This window comes from Passer montanus, unplaced genomic scaffold (assembly GCF_014805655.1).
Source record: "Passer montanus isolate IOZ18808 unplaced genomic scaffold, ASM1480565v1 scaffold25, whole genome shotgun sequence".
In the NCBI taxonomy this organism is placed as follows: domain Eukaryota; kingdom Metazoa; phylum Chordata; class Aves; order Passeriformes; family Passeridae; genus Passer; species Passer montanus.
This window is the reverse complement of record NW_024367149.1, coordinates 1,214,974-1,234,665: the sequence shown is the minus strand read 5'-3', so window position 1 is coordinate 1,234,665 and position 19,692 is coordinate 1,214,974. Positions and strand designations below refer to the sequence as shown.

At 36.3% G+C, this 19,692-nt stretch overlaps 1 protein-coding gene across 5 annotated transcripts in view; it reads right to left on the bottom strand.

The window, feature by feature from the left end:
* Nucleotides 1-19,692, bottom strand: part of ZZZ3 (zinc finger ZZ-type containing 3) — a 58,392-nt gene that overhangs the window by 26,350 nt on the left and 12,350 nt on the right. For 2 of the 5 annotated variants that reach the window (XM_039711343.1, XM_039711347.1), the window contains exons 2-3: nt 7,817-7,969; nt 3,846-5,398 (exon numbers count right to left, since the gene is read on the bottom strand). In XM_039711343.1, the coding sequence (XP_039567277.1) occupies nt 3,846-5,347 (1,502 nt within the window). In that variant the 5' untranslated portion in view covers nt 5,348-5,398; nt 7,817-7,969. Of the gene's footprint in view, nt 1-3,845; nt 5,399-7,816; nt 7,970-9,722; nt 10,627-11,053; nt 11,189-15,769; nt 19,241-19,692 lie in introns of those variants that run through there. The other 3 variants (XM_039711344.1, XM_039711345.1, XM_039711346.1) reach the window with 3 other exon arrangements.

Sequence of the window (19,692 nt, the reverse complement as noted above, 5' to 3'; positions counted from 1 at the left end):
AAAGATGGATCCAAAGACAAACAGTACTATCATCAATTGTTAAGTATATCCAAATCTGATTGTTGCATGATCCTGCATGGTCATCTATGTTTCCAAGATCTCTGCAACAGTACAACCCATTGTAGGTAAGAATCCACAAGAAAAATCAAAATCCTGGGTTTTAAGAGATGTATTAAAATCCTTATTTGATCTGTCTTCACTGTAAATGCCAGTGCAGCTGTTGTAATTTTAAGTATTATCAAGCAATAAAGATACATGAAAATACCTATCTACTGAACAAGGTCCTAACTCCCAGAATTAAACATCTGTAGGAATTGCTCATGCCTAAGGCTTCTATTTCAGTGATCTTGCTGCAAGTCTAAGTGGTTCCTGTAAAGGCCAACTGCAGTTCATAGAGTCCTAGAAATGTATTCTGTAACACATTACATGTATGTGAACACCTCAATTCTTCAATCACATTTTCATCTAGAACCCAGGACTAAGAGTCAAACATAGATTGTGCCTCTGTGCAATCTAACACCTGCCAAACATTACAAATCTCCAAAGGAAATAGAGAGGAAGAAGAATAAAAACAAAACCAAAAAGGGGAACTAAATGAAACACTGGGCAAAGGCAGAAAGTACTGAGAATAAAATGCTGCACCAGACAGAAAATTAAAGTAAGCTACTGCAGTATGAGATGGAATTACAGCATAAAATGATACAGCAAAGAGATATGAGAAATGCCTGAGGAAAGACATATGCAAAATACTAAGCACAGCATATAAAATTCAGCAGTGTAGAAAGTTTTACATCAGGAAGTTCAGTCTTGATGAAATATCTCAGGAGAAAACACAAACATTTCTGAGCTAGAAGCAAAATCCTCAAATATACACTAAACCGTACTTTTCTGAGAGCAGTTACAATACACAAAAATTCCTATAATGTGTGTAGCAACAGACAACATTAACAACACTGCACAACTCTACAACCCCCAGATCAGTCTGTTATTATCTACAAAAATGTCTATGTTGTGATAAAATTTCTGCTTAGAGATCTCATCTCTGTCTTTGTAGGACAGATCTAGTTTGATAGAGAAGTTGTGGGAACATCCATCATTTCAGCCTTCTCTCTGAATAATAATATTCCATATAGTGATAGTTATTTTTCCTATTATGTCATCCAGCTTTCCCAGAAATATTAATATATGAACATTTCTCAAACATGTTAAGATTCAAAAAGCAACAAAATTCATACAGAAATATGACAATTTACATTTAGGGTTTTTTTTCTTATAGCAAGTCTCATCAACAGCTCTTAAAGGTTTTGGTATATTCATATTTTACCAATGTCACAATCATTTCTTGGAGAGTGAAAACCAACTGTATGAATACACATGTCACCAAGCTATGCAATGCAACAAGAAATAATATAAATTTACAGCCATATAAAATAGCTTCTATGACACACAGTAAGGTATTTTTTTTTCTGCCATGGAACACACAAAGAATTATACTAATGCCATCCTGCCTCCTCAACCTAGCCAAGATGCTAATGCCTGAACTGACTTTTAAAGAGAACAGAAACATAAACCAGACAGAAAAATCACCCATAACAATCCCAAACTGATGAAGGGCAGAAAAACAGAACTGTACCATTTGAAGATGTGACATGCAGAACACCAGAACACTTGGCTTAGCCAGAACTACCACAAGCAAAGTGAATGTCCTTTTCCTCCAGCAGAACCTGCATTAATAGCATGGAGCTCTGGAATTCTTTGCATCTGACCCATCAGGGAATACATTTCAGATAAACTGGCAGAGTTTGTTTTTGGTTTTTTGGGCTTTTTTTTTTTTTTTTTGTTTAATACTTTAAGAAGTAAGTACCAAATGATTAAACAAGGGTATAACTGAGACACTATTCAAAAACTGTTACACATGAATTAAGAGCATCCTCTAATGAACTTTGCTATTTCTAAAACTGGATAGAGGATATAATGCACTGCACTTGATTTACTTTTGAAGCATGAAATTCTGGATAAATGACAACTGCACTCATATGTCAAAATATTGACTTAAGTTCTTTAGAAGGATCCTATTACCACGCAGAACCATCAATATACCAGACTTATTTTCTTGTAAATGTAAACAACAAAAAAGGATGGCTGTACTTTACCAGTTCTATGGCAATTTTTTTAAATGAAGAAAAGATAAAGTTAACACTCCCTCCCCCCAGCAGCATGCTTCCCTTTGGGAAAGTAGAAATGTAAGACAGAATAAAAACAATAACCACTTCTTTTGGAATTCTGCATTCAGGCAACAAGTTAGTTGCAAGCTACCAAGTCCTACTTGCCATTTCAAAAGCTCCCCAACAAGGTCTCACAAACAGGCTGCCAATCTGAACAACAGATACCCATTTCTTTAGAACTCTGCACGTTCAAAAGCTAACACTAGGGCACACACCTGAAGTTTCCAAGGACAATTTAGATCTGTGTTTAAGAATAGAAAAAATACTGTTATTTTTGTAGTATTTATAATACATATGACTCCTTACATCAAACCACATTACTAATGAATCTGTGTACTAACATCAGATGAAGTCATATTTCATACTGATCCAAAATCATCCTAAGAGAATCAAAAGACAACAGTACAGTTTCCCCATTTGTCATTTTCTCTCTGTCTACTGGGAAGTGTCCACTTTGGACTGATGGCTGAAGCTGCAAATATTTAACCATTATTTTGAAATCACAATTTGTCAAACCCATGCTGGAATTCAAAATTTTCTGATTAGAATGATTTATTAATATCCAATACTGAACAAAATTTTACTATATAAACAGTGCAACTCTAATATCAAAAATCCAGTCATACCAGATTAAACAATCATCTGTGCCTTGTGCCCCAAATTCACAATAACTGTGCTGCGAACTTTTACTACATTTACACTGAACTACTACCAGTGCTTCAACCCTTCATACAAAGAGAACTGAAGATCATCTGCACTTGGCCTTTCAAAACTCACAACAAAATACAGAACACCTACTAAACAGCAAAACACAGGAGTCAAAACAGCATTACAAAGACTGAAATAAAAAACTGCGTTCTGATCTACTACCTGAAGACAAATTTTCTCCATGTAGTTTGTTCAGTGAATTGCTCTTTTGTTTCAAAAGCTCTTGCACATTTACCACAAGGTATAGCTACCACAGTTCTACTTACACATTCCAATAATAAACAATTCAAATTACTCAGAACATAATAATAGTAATAACAATAATAATATTCCTATGTTTACATGTAATTAATATAAATAGCTATGTAGACATAATTTACTTTGGAGAAAGTTGCTGCATTTGTTAAATTCATCTTCCTGAACACAATAACGCTGAGTTGTTTCCCATGACACTGAAAAAAGCATCTAACTTTAACTTTTATGTACAGCAGAATGATTATTGTGTAAGCTTTATCTGCAGTGTCCACTGGATACGCTGATAAATGACTGAAATCTAATTAAAGGTTATAATCCCTTTGGTTTTCCTTCCAGCTAGTTTTTAAGAGAAAATAAATAACAGATGCATTTTTAAAGGAACAAATACCCAAAGAAACTCAGAAAAAAAAGTTCTGGCTCAAGAATCCTGATTGCTAGAAATGTATAAACCACATTGCTGTACCATACTGCATATTAAATAGTTTAATTTTGTTTGAGGTAGAAACAAGAAAAATGAAGACTGAAGAGTATGAAAATTATAAAGTTAATTATAAACTTAAATTTTTGTGGAAGTACGTTAAATACTTAATAATTTTTGTAATAATATTTTTGGTAAGAAACAAAAGCAGAATTCATGGTTACCATAGTTACACATACTCTTTGTTGTGTTTCAATGCCACATGATCTGATTCAAAGTAATACACATCAGGCTCTTCCTCATCCTCCTCTGCAGTGTGGATGTTGGCACTCTCTTTGGCAGATGGTACAAATCCTGCAACAAGCCTAGACTCAGGCTTTCTTAGTCCATCACTCCCATGATCCCCTGTATTACTATTTCTCTCTTTTTCATTCTGTTTGATTTCTTCAGTCTTTTTGGGAGATCCATTGATATTATTAATACCTACAGGTACATTCTTTTCAGTAGGACTAAGATTATTTTCCTCAACCTGTCCATTTTCTCTGCAAGGAGAGTTATTTTTAGTAGGGCTACTTCTGGCAGGGGCAGCCCTTCGTGGTGAAGTTCTCAACGTGTATCTGTGTTCTTGAAGTTCCAACATATTTGTCATCTGAGCCGACACACAGTTCAGCACTGAAGAATGTGGTTCAGGTTCACCTGAGATTGATGCACTGTCATGGTGAGTATTCAGGTTGCTACTGGTGTTTTCAGCACACTGTTCCTTAGAGGCACTGCTATCTCCTACAACATCCACCTCCTCCTCCGAATCCCTTAACAAAGATGACTGGATTTCAGAAAAGGACCCTGCAGCTGGCTCAAATGCCTGATTAGCATGCTCCTCAGGCAAGCAGTCATTTATTGGTTTGTGGTCCTCTAACTTTACCTGTTCTTGAGAGTTTGTGCAAGGCACATAATGGTCTACAACACTGTCCTCTTTGCTGCTATTAAGCAGCAACGAAGAATGGGCAAATGAGTTTCCATTTTCTGCTACTGTTTTGTCCTTGGGCGTATGGGAACCAGCACTGTTCTGCTTAGCATTCCCATCAACCTGACAGTCATCACAGTTAAGAGAATTTGAGTCTCTCTCACCAACTCCATTGACAGTCTGATAACCTGCAACCTCTTCAACTACTGCAGAATTATTAAACCCTTCTGCACAGACATTCACCTTTTTAACTTCCCTTTTCTCACAATCATCCAATATAAGACATCGACAAGCTCGCTTAGTCCCTGTGGAGGCTGCATCATTGTCCACTAAGCTTTTATGCTCCAATGACTCCTTCTCTGCCTTAGTGGGCAAATCCTCTTCAGAACTGTTGGGTGCCTCTGAACGCAGACAACGTTTAATTCTTTTCAAAACCGGTGAAACAGGTTCTGCTTGTTTTTTTTCACTATTTTCCACAGTTTGTTTATCACCATTATCTTTCTCTGAAGTGGACAGCCCTCTCTTTCTAGGGCTCACCCATGACTCCCGAGCACTCTGCTGTTTCAAATCAGTAGTTCTGCCACCGTTGCTGCCCTTCTGAGTTTGCACAGACTCTGGCCTCTTCTTTGGTGACCTGGATCGGATTTGAGGATGGGCTGAGACTTCCTCCGGATGAGCAATACTACGGTTCCTTAATGTTCTACCACAAAAATTTTCATCCAAACCATTTAAACCCACTGTAGATCTTGTAACACGAGTAGATCGAGAAGCAGCCATACTATGGCAAGTCCCTAAAGTATGTTCATTGTGATCCACTCACTGGGAAACCTTCGAAAAAAAGGTAAACAAACAGTCAGAAAAAATATTCAGAAAACACCTAGAGACAGAACAAATCTGAAGAATGTATTGTCACAAACGCACCAGTGTAAATCTGAATAAGCCCATTCAATGTATTCATACTGCTTCTTTCTGTGGCATTTCTTTAGTGCATTAAATTTTTCCATCTCAGCTACCAAGTAGCTGACTTGGTATTTGTGGTTGTTCTGGCTTTAGTACTTGTGTGAGTATTGCTCATATTTATGCCTTATGTAAGGCTGGAATGTCCCAGTTAGGCTCTAGTTACTGAAATACACTATTTTTATGTATTGTACATATAGTATAACTTATTGGTATAATTATTCCAATTTTTCTTTTCAAGTAAAAGGTATGAGATTGCATTTCTAATATCTCAGAGTTTCTAGTTACATGGTTTCACAGACTAAGAAGTAAGCCATTAAAACTGCATTTGCTTTCTCAGTTGTTGCTTAAAGAAAAAACAAATCTCTCATAAATAACAAAACAGAACTGTAATTCTAATTTAGCAGGGAATTAAAAAAATAAAGCACACTAATAAAAAATATTACAGTTATTATCAGTAAAACTTAAATAAAAGAAAATTTCCAAATCAGAATCAAAATCATTCTAGCTGAAAAGGCCTTTGGGAGGCAATCTTATCCAACCTCCCATTCAAATGAACATAAGGCCTAAATTCAGATTTAGTTACATGGAACATAATCCAGCTGGGTCTTGAAAAACACTGAGTACAGATATTCCACAACTTCTCTGGGCAACCTGTTCCAGTCCTTAAAGCAAAAATATTTTTTCTCATATGCAGGTGGGGCCTCTCCTACTTCTGTATCACTTATGACAACAAAAGCCTCACTCTATCAGGAATCTCATCTGAGGTACTGGAAGGTTCTTTCCCTCTCAGCTGGTGAGATGGATCACGACTCAGATCAGATTTAAGTAGTCAGACTCAAAGATAAGTTTAAAACATCCCATTTCAGAGTGCCTGTATGTCACATTTCAGGGTGAAATGCAGGAATACTTGACCTGCCCAGTCTCAAAATAATTTTTAAGAGAACTCAGTTCAGTCTTACCCTTCTATTCATTTAATCTTTAAAAGTTCAATGTGTCAAACTCCATGTCACCACAGACCTGTCATAACAGCCTTGCTAATGAACAGATTCCCATTTTGCATAATGGCACACCTTCCCTTTTTCAGCTTCCCAAATTCCAGATTATATGAATCCTTTCAACTGATATGATTTGAAGATTACAAATTTTAAATATGGAATCAAACCTTTCGCACATTACTTAGAAATGCTGAAAATAACAAATAGAGAAAATTGTTTCAAGAGGCATTTTTCATTTTCAGCAAAGAAGGGGAAAATAACAACACAAATTCATAAATTCTCTCAAATCTACTATTTAAGTGCCAGATGGTCCTAGAACAGAAAAGAGAATTGGACAAGACAAGAACACTCTCATCTAATACAATTCTGTTTAACAATTACCAGTATTTACTATATTGTGTGTTTAGGAATTCACAATGCAAGCAGTATTTCTTAAGGAAAGCAATGTATCCTAACAGCATTGCTTGGTGCAGTTCTAGACAAAACTGTAGAAGAAAGCACATTAATTTTGTGTACATGTGGTATGGCTCACACACAACTGTATGACAGCACATCACTCTGTGCAACCAAGAAAAAGACAATTATAAAGTGAAAATTTCAAATGTTTTCAAAACTGCGATTTATTTGTGCTGCTACAACCCTCCTGCTTGTTAGTTACTCCTGCTGCCTTAGATGAATGCCTGGAAAGATGCAGTGTTTATATTCCTGAAAATATATCTGAAGAGATGCTGCAGCACTAACTTTCATTCTGTTCACTTAAAGTAAATAAGTGTGAGCCCTCCAACACACTCTGCCTTAAGAGAAAATATAAATAACATGTCAAGCAGCAAATGGTCAAACATCAGCAGCTGACTGAAGAGAGCAAAATACTATGTGTTTTCTATAATGGTTTTTACACTTATTTTCCACATGGATAGACTTGCCTGCATATCCTCCCTCTTTGCATGCAAGCTCAATACCATCTGGAGAGTGATCCCATTTGGGGTTGAACCCAAACACGAAAAACAGAGTTTATTTATATATTCCATTTCCTCTAGGTTGCTCTAATTAAAGCTAGCACACATTAGGGGTGAGTAACTGACATTTCAAATCAGTACCAATAAAATAACCTAAACCAAACTCAAATGTATTTCTTGGTTAGTAATTACTTCTGGATTCAACAGACTTTAGAAATCATATGTAAGAGAGAAATCTTTACTGATTTGCTGATACGATACTTTCTGAAGAAATACACCTTACATGACAAGAAATAAAGTTATTATTTCCTTAGTACAAATGTAAAAAAACTTACCATTGCTAAACTAGAAGAAAGGTAAACTTCTGGCATTTCATACAGCAGACTCTTACTGTACCACTCAAACAATATCAATCACCATTGCTGATATCCATCATGTAATCCAAAGCTTTACTAGTTTATGCCATCACATTAACCAGATTTTGAAAACTGTTGAGAAAAAGACAAAGGCATCAATAAAACATTTAAATTACCACACTGAAAATGAAGAAGAATGCAACAGGACATATCAACAGCAACAGCTTTTTAACCAAGAAATTATCAATTTTAAAAGTGTCCTAGCAAAGAAAGATCAATATACTGTGAAGTAATTAAGTATGTGAAATGTTAATTTAGGTTTCAAATGTAAAATGTCTTCCTTGGTAGTTTCTAAGTGATTCACTGTATCACACTGAATGTGCAAGCAAATGAATTCACAGAAGTTGTGTTAGTGTTCAAGTTTAAGAAGGTATTTGACGAGATGTAAAAATCAAGTAGTGAAAGGCAGTACTACAACTAACGAATTATGAAATGCACTGCATTTTATAATTAGATACATGTGCAAGCAAATGAATTCACAGGAGTTGTGTTAGTGCTCGAGTTTAAGAAGGTATTTGACGAGACGTAAAAAATCAAGTAGTGAAAGGCAGTACTACAACTAACGAATTATGAAATGCACTGCATTTTATAATTAGATACACAGTGAAAAACTCTGCTGTTTAATTTTAATTAACTGAACAGACCTCTAAACCCATATTGGCTCCAAGTCCCTAAAAAACTTTCATTAATACAATGGGACTAAACTGCTTTCTAGAGTTCACATTAAACCTCTACTTCATCCAAGGAAAACAATGTGTAGCACCTCTTTTTTAGTAGAAGTGAAATATTTTGGATACTGAAAGACAAAATACATCTACCGATCCAAAAGTTAAACAATGCTTTCAGTCACCTCCAATTTGGGCATCTGTGCCAATGACCAAGTTACTACTAGAAAAAATACACCAGCAATCTCATTTAATTTAAGAACATCTAGTACTATGAAGGCACCATAATTCACTAAAGAATAGTGGTTGTTGAAGCTTTCTTCATATTCTACTGACTTCATACAAGTGACCTTATTTTCATCTTGACAATTCAAAACTCCATGATGTAAAACACGAGCTGACAGGTTCCTCCACATTGTTCATTCTACACAGTTTTTATATTTAGATTACTGAAAATTGTCTTTACTTTCAACCTAGTTAGGATTTCATACTGGTAAGAACAGAAAATTAAGTTGCCAATTCAAAACACAAACTGAGCTGCATAAGAGGAGAAGAGATTAATTATGTCTAATTGCAGTGAAGTTCAGTAACAGAAGGTGTTTTTCCAGTGATGCAACATGAAGTATCACAAATTCTATTATGTAGATAACTAAATCAAATCAGGTTTCATTTATTCAGTGGGATTTCTGAATTTAACAAACAGCAGAGAACTATCATCATGACAAGACAAACAAAGAATGGAAGAAGAAGGCAAAGACAACCACTTGAAAATGCATGGTACTCTTAATCCATATTGCTGCCTTTCCTAAAGATGCCTTTAACTGACACATCTGAAGGCAACAAAAGTATGACAGAGTTTGACCAATTTTTGCAAAAGAACAACATATCCAATAAAAATACTAGCTCAGTAACTTTGGTAAAAATACAAAATATATATATAAAAAAAAAAAAAGAAAACATTTAAACAAAATATTAACACTGAGCCAATCAGAAGGTGGCCTAATCTCATAATTTTTAATTACTTTACCAGTCCTAAGTAAAAGAATATACTAATAAGTTGTTTCAGGAATGGCTGGAATACTAATGCCAGTATTTTGTCAGATTTGTACACCTCATCTCCCCCGATTTTCTTTTGCCCAAAACAACCCTATTTTACTCACAGTAGGAAACACACAACCCCTGCTGTGTCCATTTGCCTTTGGGGACAGCTGAAGCATTTCAGACACAGTAAAAAGACTGTGTAAATATCTTCAGAGAAGAAACCAAGGTGGGTAAAAAATGTTTTACTTAGTCAGAATTTTTTGTGTGGTAGCAGTCTGCAGGTTATGGAGGAGGGAAGAACAATTTACAAAACCAGGAAACTTAAATCAGTATACAGTGAAACGACAGCACCTTAATTATGTTTAAAACCTAGAAAACAACATTCACAAGGGCCTAACAAGTGAACAATAATATAATTTTTCACAGAAGTTTTCTTGGAAAAACTGTCTTGAAAATTAACTATTATTCCTTTACATTGCATAACCAATTACAATGACATTTTTCACTTAGAACAACCACATCTTCTGTGGCAGAGAAATTCAATAGAAGAGTAATTTAGTGTTTTGGACACCACTCATTTTAGAAGCTATTTATGAGTTGGAATGAGGACTGCAAGGGAAACTGAATAAGCTTTTAGATCTAAAAGCCTTTCTTCAGGGAATCACATCAACATTTCAGAAAAAAATACTGAAATACTGCAATAAAGACTAGAAGTTTGAAGAGTAATAATCAGATAAGAAACAACATACTCTGGACTGCAGAGCCCACTAAAAATTAAGAAGTTACAGGTTAAATAGAGTGTAGTGCAGACAGAGCCCTGAAATAAGTAAGGGACTCTGACCTTGTCTCTTGTGGGGAAGGACCTGTGTAAGAAGCCAGTGAGCAAATACTGCTGCTGAAACCACACAGGTCACACATTAATCAGTACAGTATGGACTATCATCAGAGTGAGACTGAAGTTCAACTGCTTGCAAAAATTGTCTGTACATCTTACATACAATCCAGCATGTGATGACACTACAGAATGCATTTCTGGCATTTCTGGGTATGCATTTTTTGCATTTAAGAACCCTTAAACTTACTCAGCTTTAGGCAGACGCTATCAATACATACCATTATACTCACATTATGCTAGAATTTTTATTTAACTTAACCACAAACCTATTTAGTAAAGTTACTGAATGCTGAACTGTGTGCATGAAAACTTCTAGCAATAAAGGAAACAAATTTACATAGAGAAGAAAACCAACAGTTAAAGACAGCAGAATGAGGAAAACCCTTCCTAAACAGACAGAATAACCTTTTTTTTTTTCCTGGTCTGGGTTATAGCTATCTGAGAGTCAATACAAGCCCAATTGTTTAAAGGAATTCAGAAACACAGATGCAGTTACAAGTATGTTCCACGTGGCCTTAAGCTAGAAAAGAGAAAGTGAAAAGAAGCAGTCAATACCTGAACATACTGGGTGTGTACCAGACCTGAAACCAGCCTCTACTATAACTGTGCTGGAACGACATAAATGGAACTTAGGATGGATAAATTAACAGTACATACAACATTAAGCAAATTTTTTAAAAACTGTGCACTGGGGGTGGGGGAGAACAGACTTTCAAGAGAAGCCTCCAATAGTTGTCTGATGTCACTATTTGATGAAAATGGGCAATATCTAATGTCTTCCATAACAATTCAACCCTAGAAAACAGAACAGTGTGTCATCTGATCTAGAGTATAATGAATAATTTTCATATTGAAGAGAAATAATCCGAATAATCTGTTATCTTTCTTCCGAGTCTCATCTGAGAATCAATATGCTCAGTGATAATACTGCAGTGATAAAGATTCAAATCTTTCCTCGTGGTCAGATATGGCATTTGTGGGTATCTGATAGCAGGAGCACTCTCTAGTACCATACTTCAGTAAATCCCCAAACTACTTCAGAGACAGAATCTGCTATGGCAAAGTTACCATTTACAAGAGCAAATGTGACACACATATATAACTGGCCAAAGTAATAAATGGGTGGATCTCTGGGCTATGAAATACCAGCTCTTAAATTCTCTGCAGAGCAAAGCAATGTTACTTACAACAGTACATCTCTAAAAACTGGAAGCAGTAGCTATTTATGCAAACAGAATCTAATCCCTCAAAGATGTATTTGGCCAAGACAAATAAATTAGCACCTCTGAAAAGATGAGAATTTGCACAGACACCAGATTATCAAGATTTTGGATTATCTCCACACAGAAAATACATCACTTCTTAACAAAGCAGTATTACTAAATTAGGGATGAATTTAATTTAACAAATTATATTCAGCAGTCTATCACATCTAGAGTATGCCAGCATCTCTTCCCACACATACTGAGTTTCACAGAACTACATTAGCAAGAAATCAGTTTTCTGGAAACAGCATTTTATTATTCTGATTATCTACACTACATCAAAACAAGCAGTACTTTCAAATTATAGAAACAACCTCCACCAAAAGACATTATGAAGATCTTACTTGAAATAATATGTAATAATAAGCAGCTTAGAGCTATAACAAAAGCTTAAAAGCAATAAAAATTAATAAATGTTACTGGGGTTATTCTGAGATTTCAGCTGTCTCTGACATAGTAGAATTATATTCCATATGGTCTGTCAGAATGGGACTACTTATATTAATCGTATATATAAAAGGCTAGTAAGATAAAATAAAGAAAAAGAAAAAATAGAATAATATGAAAAAAAAGTCAACATGTTTTAAGAGCTAGCAAACTAACACTGGAAACGTTTTACTCAAAACTAAAACTGCAAAGAACCAGAATGGATAATTCAATATGCTATTTTTCTTCCTTAAAAGAGATGGGTTCACTAGGCTAGACAAACCTATTCTTACATAAGAGGAAAAGAATTCTTCAGAAAGAATCTTCTTGTGGAAAGCTATTTCTATTTCTTTCTGGAAGAAAAAAAAATGTAATGGGCAGGGAAAATGAATTGGTACTGAAATAACAGGATGTATGAAAACAAACAAAAGCTCAACCTCCTCCTAACACTGTCTTACTCTTTCTCTAAAACCATGAATAAAGGTTGAAGCAGAAAGTTGTCTGACAACGACCAGCAATGTCCATCTGTTCCTTCGCTCCCCTTCCACTCAGCAGTGCTATCAGAACTGCTGACAGCACTGGCATTTCTCACTCTTCTGGGCCACCTATCTGAGCAAACTTACTGGGAGGATGGGTGTGATATAGGCATCACCCCTCTTCCAGCCAGACATTCCAGGATAAAATTGCAAAATTACTTCACATAAACCTAAATATGAATTATACAAGTGTGACTTTACAGCAGAACTCTAGAAAAGCAACCACTATATCAAATTTCTTCTCTTAAAAGCCTGAAACACTTTAACTGCTTTCAGTTTCTTGTATCCTGGCCAAATTAAGAGTTTGTGCTGAAATTATACATTGAAGCATCTGTCTCAGACTGATATTCCCACCCTGCTGTCTCTCTCCTGAATTCTCAGTCAAAATAATTACTCATTTCTGTGCACAAATATGGAAATTATTTTAAACCCTTCTTGCTGCTTAAGACACATCTGACTGTTTCTTCAAGGTGGTTTTCTTCCTCCATATTCTGGAGTAAGAAATTGGGATTTGGCATAGAGAAGAGTTTGCCTGAGCAGAAAAATCCTGGTGAAGCTGTGATGTGATGAAGGCAGGCTGAGGGAGTGCTAAATGTGAACGCACAGGTAAGGAGACCAGCTACACTGGCAAAATGAGTGGGTGCTGACTGAAGAAAGAGACATACAGGAAATCCTGAGAAACTGCTAGAAGACAGAAAGAACACAACTGTGAAAAAGGAAAACTGGAACTGGGAATAACTGGAAGGAACAGGCAGAATCTGAGATTTTACCTAGTCCCAACTCACCCACACACATCACTCATCCCAATTATCTGTCTCAAATACCTGGGACAACTCTGTCAACACAACTTTTGTGGAACTATACTCTGAAATAAATCTACAAATAGGTCAGAGTTGAAAATATAATTTTGTCTTTTCAGATGGCTCCAGATGAATCAATTTTTCCTGTGGCCATATTAAAGGACAATGTGCTGCAGCACAAGCATGGGATCACATAGCCACAACAAAAGGTGAAGATGTGAACTTTGAGAGGTGGGACACCACAGCCCCTTGGAACAAGAGGCCACATTCCACAATCCAATGCACCACCTGGTGTGTTCACCTTTAGCATGTTGTCTTAACCTAACAGAAAAATGCAAAAAATTATCATTTAATACAATTTGCACTTGTCCTGAATAGACAGGCAAACACTTTAGGTAAACACCCTTACGGAACCACCTACTTTTCTGACTGATATTTAGTTAATAAAGTCACTACTGTCTGACACAATTAACTTGAAATGAAGAAGAAAATTGAAGAAAATAAAGAAAATTGAAATCACCCTATATAAATAACTTCCATGCCCCAGCTAAAAAAATTATGCTTAGCCTCACTTATTGGCCATCCCTCTATATCCCTATCACCATACCTACCCAATCATCATCCTAGGTGAAAGCCCCACTCTAAATTATAATATGGCTTTTTCATGTGAAACCATTCAATTGCTAATTAGCTGTCCTGTTATCCAAAGAGTATCTCCTGTGCAGGATTGCCAAAACACGTGACTTACATCTTTGAGATACATTAAATTGCACAGGTTCTTGAAAAGCTCATTGTAGAATTAATTACACTAACTTAATTACAGTAACCATTTATCAAACTGTTACTCTAGGAAAAAACTCCAATAAGATTTAATATTTTAAACAAAGAACACAGTTTTATATAAATAGGAAAACTATTATTTATTCCCTGAAGAAGTTATTATTACAATATACAGAAAATATCTAGCATAAAAAGACTTTGCTTTTTCCCATAAGTAGGCTGCAATTTTAAGAGTTCATCAAGTACTTAATAATCCTGCTAGCAGTTTACAGATGAAAAGCAACTTGATGGAGAAAATCAGTGCTCCAATACTTTTTTCTTAAAAGACCCAGGATAAGCCAGTTTGCTCATTTTTGTACAATATGACACTGGAAATTAGTACTCTGTCTGATTTAGTTTTGGAGCAGTGACCACAAACATGCTACCTCATGAAGTAAACTGTAAAGCGCATATTCTCTTAAATACTGTCTAGAACATACTTTTATCCCAGATGATTTTCAGTCAAGGGCATGCATTTGAAATGCAACAATTAATAGAGCTTTTTATATGCAAAATTACAGCAACAGCTCTACGAGCCTCACAAGGCTGATGCAGAACTCAGAGCAGCACCACACACACACAACCAGGTGCCCTGCGTGGGCTGAGCTTTGAAGTGTTCCTGCATTATACTAAGGCAAACATAAACCCAGAGATTGGAAAAGGGACATGCGAGGCTTGCAACAGTTCCTGTAAAACATTTTCAGTGTTGTTTCACAATTAAAATGTTTTTGTTCTAATTTTTTCTTCAAAATTTAAAATATGCCCTCACTCCTCAGAGGAACAAAAAGTGAGAAGGCTGTTTTTCCAGCTATCCACATTCATAAAAACTGTTTTAACCACTTATTTTCTATCTGATAATGCTTTTGCCTCAATCTAGGCTTTTTCCCCTATCCAGAAGATACAAATTATTCTATCACCAAAGCAATGGGCTGGCTTTGGAGTCCTAAACGTGGCACCATTCTGCCACACACCCACTGCACCTCCAATGTTCTGAAAAATGTTATGTTCCTCTCTCTGGCCATTTCCAAACCTTAAGGATGGTGAGACAAATTCCAACCCATATATGCACTGACTAGACTGCTTGTGTACAGCAGGGGGCTACTGGGTTCAAATCCCCCTTAAAAAGGGGGCTACAATTTTTGTGAAAGCTGTAAGCTCTCCACAGCTCTGAGATGTTTACTCTCAGCTAAATTTAGGGGAGTTGCTAAGTTGGCCTAAGGATTCAAATATTACTTAGTGACAAAAGTAAACAAATAGAGGGACACCTAAACACTTGATCTAAATCACACTCCAAATGCTGAAAATATATTCCGGACAGACTGGGAGCAGGCAGGGCATGCAGAACTATCCCAAAAAACATGAAGCAAACAAAAAAAAAAATGCAGTTTGTCACAGCTGTGCTGTGGCCATGCTGTGTCTTCTCACCCAGGGCATTTTCATGCTTCCAGAATGACAGGCATCCCTTGGCACACCAGCTGATCCTGTGTGTATCATCATAGCACCAGTCACCACCAGCACACAGATGAGTTCTCACATGCAAGGGGCTAGGCAAAGTAATGGACAGGCTTAGAAGCCAAGTAGGCTTTAAACTTGAATTTAAACACAGTAGTAGCCTGCTACCATAGAATCACAGAATCATTTAGGCTGGAAAAGACCCTTAAGATCATTGTGTCCAATTGTAAATGACTTGCCTTATGTCACTTTTTGACTGGCAGTTATTTTTAAGAGCCCCAGCTCTTTTAAGTGATCATGTGGCTCTATTACAACTGACTTTGATAAATTAATAAAATCATATTACATCAAGTCATTTCTCTGGTGAACAGCCAGAGAAACATCTATTTTCTAAAGAAACTGTCTGAGGTGCTACAGCTGTTGACATGTTTCAGTACTGTACTCTATGTTAGAACCTCAATATTGTGGCAGTTCTCTAAATAGTGATCTGCTGTAAAAAGACCCATCCCTCCTTCTGCCTTCCATAAAGGATGTTGTTTATTTTCATTGCCTCATGCTGCAGCTTGGTCTAATACACAGCACAACTGCTACAGCCATATTTAGCCATCCATGACAGCTTTGCATTGCAGCCTTTCAAAGCAGCTCTGAGCACGTTCCTGCTCCGTGAGCTGGACGTCAGCATCATCCACACCAAGAATGTGCCTTTCCCCCCCAGAAGTACTTGAAGGCAGACAGAAACTTTCTCCCAATGCTTGGGCATCCTGACAAAACTGCAGATATCAGCACTTGAAAATGCTTATTCTTAGATGCTTTCCAAATTCTGCTTTGTGACTGACACTGAGCTAGTTCAGCAGAGAGGTTTCAATACACCTCTACAGCCTGTATACTCAGGCTGTATTTATGCTTTCTGAGTAAGAAGACTGTTATGCATATTTCAGTCTACTTGGCTTGGGAGTTTCCACTGGCAAGTACTGAAGGTGTTTTAAGTGCATTAGGAACTGTGGTTTTCAAAAGCTCTTAAAGGAGCAGGGACCAGCTGCTTTCTGTTTTGCTGCTGTCCTGTCTTCAGGCACAGGAAACAAACCAATATGCAATGTGAATAATATCACATACCCTTCCTTTTAATCACAGCACATCTACTGCTAACAGAGGCCTTTATTTAAAGAAACACTGACTTTATTGTAAGACTGCTTTCAACTAGTATATTACCTTTTTCTAGCTGCTACTGTTCATATCCAACTACTTTCAGATAGGATGGCTAGCCACAATTTCCTTGATTTAACAGTACACCGGTAGCCTAATTTACTTTTCTAGTCTAATATATATAATTCAAATGGAACTATGACCACATCACCTGTAATTTTGTTTTACTTGATTGCCATTCTGCTTTCCTCTCTTGCTGTGCTCAGAAGGTCTTCGGAGGCCAGCACATTCACTGATAAACAATATGCTGCTTTTTGTTTCCCACAGTTTCTGTGTTCTCTCTGGCCTATGCTTACAGTACCAACTGGAAATACAAAGGAAGTTCTGTCTAGCCTACATTTACATTTAAAATTTCAGCCTTTTAGTTACTCTTATTTTCTCAGTATGAACATTTTTTTTTCTTTTGAATACTTTGGCATTAAATTTAATTAATTGCCAATGCAATTGCCCTGTAAGAATGAAGGGAGTTGCTTGTTCTTTTCCTACAGGTTTTTTGCTTTTCCTGTGACCACTGACAAAGAACCTTTAGGCTTGCTCCACTTTCATTTTTCATCTAGATGCAGGCTTACTCATAGGTTTTGCAGTTGCTACAGCCCTTGCACAGTAAAAATTCAGAGTAGTCTGATTCATACTTTCTTTATCTTTCAAAGTCACAAATGTATTTCCTTGAAAGACTAAGCCAGGAGAGTACAACTTTTCATACAGCACCACTACTCATCAACTGTTTCTTCTCCAGGAATCTTATTAATGTGCTAAATATACATATTTGATAGACTTAAAGTACACTTCAAAGCATTTCTAAGACTTTACACCGTTACTCTAAACCTACCATTAACCTGTCAACACACTGCTGAAATACAGCTACAGTTTACCCTACACATACTTTTCTTTTGGCTTCCTTTATTCAACTTCGTAATGTAAGGAATAACCAGATATTCTGCTTTGAATTTATTGTTCTTCAGGGTTTTGTTTTGCAACACTCAGTTTATGATTTCTTGCAACTATACATGACAATTTACTTTCAAAGCTATGCTCACTGTTCAAGTATAAAATGAAAGATTGCCTATGAAGTGAAAAATTTATTCTGATTCTATTACCCTGTCCCAGCAGCTGAAAACTTTATCAAGGGCTTTGTAAAGATCTCTCTTGATATTGAGATGTTGCACTACATTTCCAGAGCAAAAGGGACGTACTTATTACTGCCTAAGCACATGAGCATATCTGCCACCTATGCACAGAGACACTTGATTCCCCTTGCATGTTAATTGACTATTCACTTTCAAAACTTCTCCCTCATTAAATTTAAATGCAAATCAATTATGCTCAACATTATTAAACTTCAAGCCTCTTTTCTCACACAGAGCAAAGCCACACGTCTCTGCAGTCAGTACTTTGTCTCCAACAGCCGTGATAAGCAGATGGTTAGGCAAGAGCTGCTGTGTATAATACCATTATAGCTTCCAAATATTTTTAGCTCAGAGTCCTCCTAAGTCATATGTGATATCTATCTATTTTCTAAACTTCAGTGAATTTCTCTTCCATGAATTTTCCTTGTCTTCCCTTGAGCTCCCATAAATTTCTAGCATTCAGGCTATCTCACTGATGTTTTTGTAAAAAGAGAATTCTGTATTTTTATAAATGGGTATAAAGACCTGGCAAAAAAGAAAAGGCAAGGTTAGGTAACCAATGCAACTCTCACAGCAACTTCATTTTAACTCTTTCTCCATTCTGCCTTCAAATGGCTTTTTTATGTTTTGCTTTGTCTTTTTTTATTGGCAGAATAAGTTTTTTGTGTTTTACTCAGAGTTTCCCCTTCTACTTCAGTTTTCTGACTTTGCCTAAGAAACGCTTTCTCAGGGATGAAAAAAAAAAGCCTTGTGCTATTATTAATGATGGAAAGCTACTACATGCATAAAGCATGCCTTTGCAACTGTAATGCCAAGGATGCTGCAAATACATACACTCAGCCCTAGTAACAAAGGTGCACGTTTGCAGTTGTATCTACCCTAATAAAACACATGAAACTTGAAGGCTTTAAACAGCATTTTGCCTTTTCTCATTTTAGTTTTCTGAAACCAAAGTAATTTTTCACAGATTTGACTTTCCTCTCTTGTCTCAAGACAATAGGATTCATGACTGTGGTAGTATTTAATGGATTTTATACTTCATCAGTCATTAATTCAATAATTCAGGGCAAACTCTGACCACATTTTAGTAGAATAGCAATTAGAGGCATTTAACCTTTTATATAAAAATACATGTCTGGTTATGGTATCTAAAATTATCAATAGTATCTATTTCCATAAATAAAAAGGAGACACTCATTTTACCATTCCCTGCAATTATCCTGTAACATCACGTTAAAGGACTGAAGAAACAATAAAAGGCTATTCAAGTTCCAGGTTCAGCCACTAGAGAATTTCTTGAAGCACAAGAAAAAAGGAAAAAAAAGAGGTACCTTCAGCACATTTTATCACAGATTCAGGAATCAGGAAGAAGCTGCCAGAAGGTGGGTCAGAGAGTGTGAATTATGTCGTTTCCATACCTATCCTGAGCAAACATGAACAGATTGCCAGAGTTCAGACACTTCCCTAAATGGCCAACCCATCACAGCAGTAAAAAACCTGCACTTGCAGTTAAATTCTTTATTGCTTTGTCTCTGAGCTGCACACCAGGAGTGCTCACATACTGTA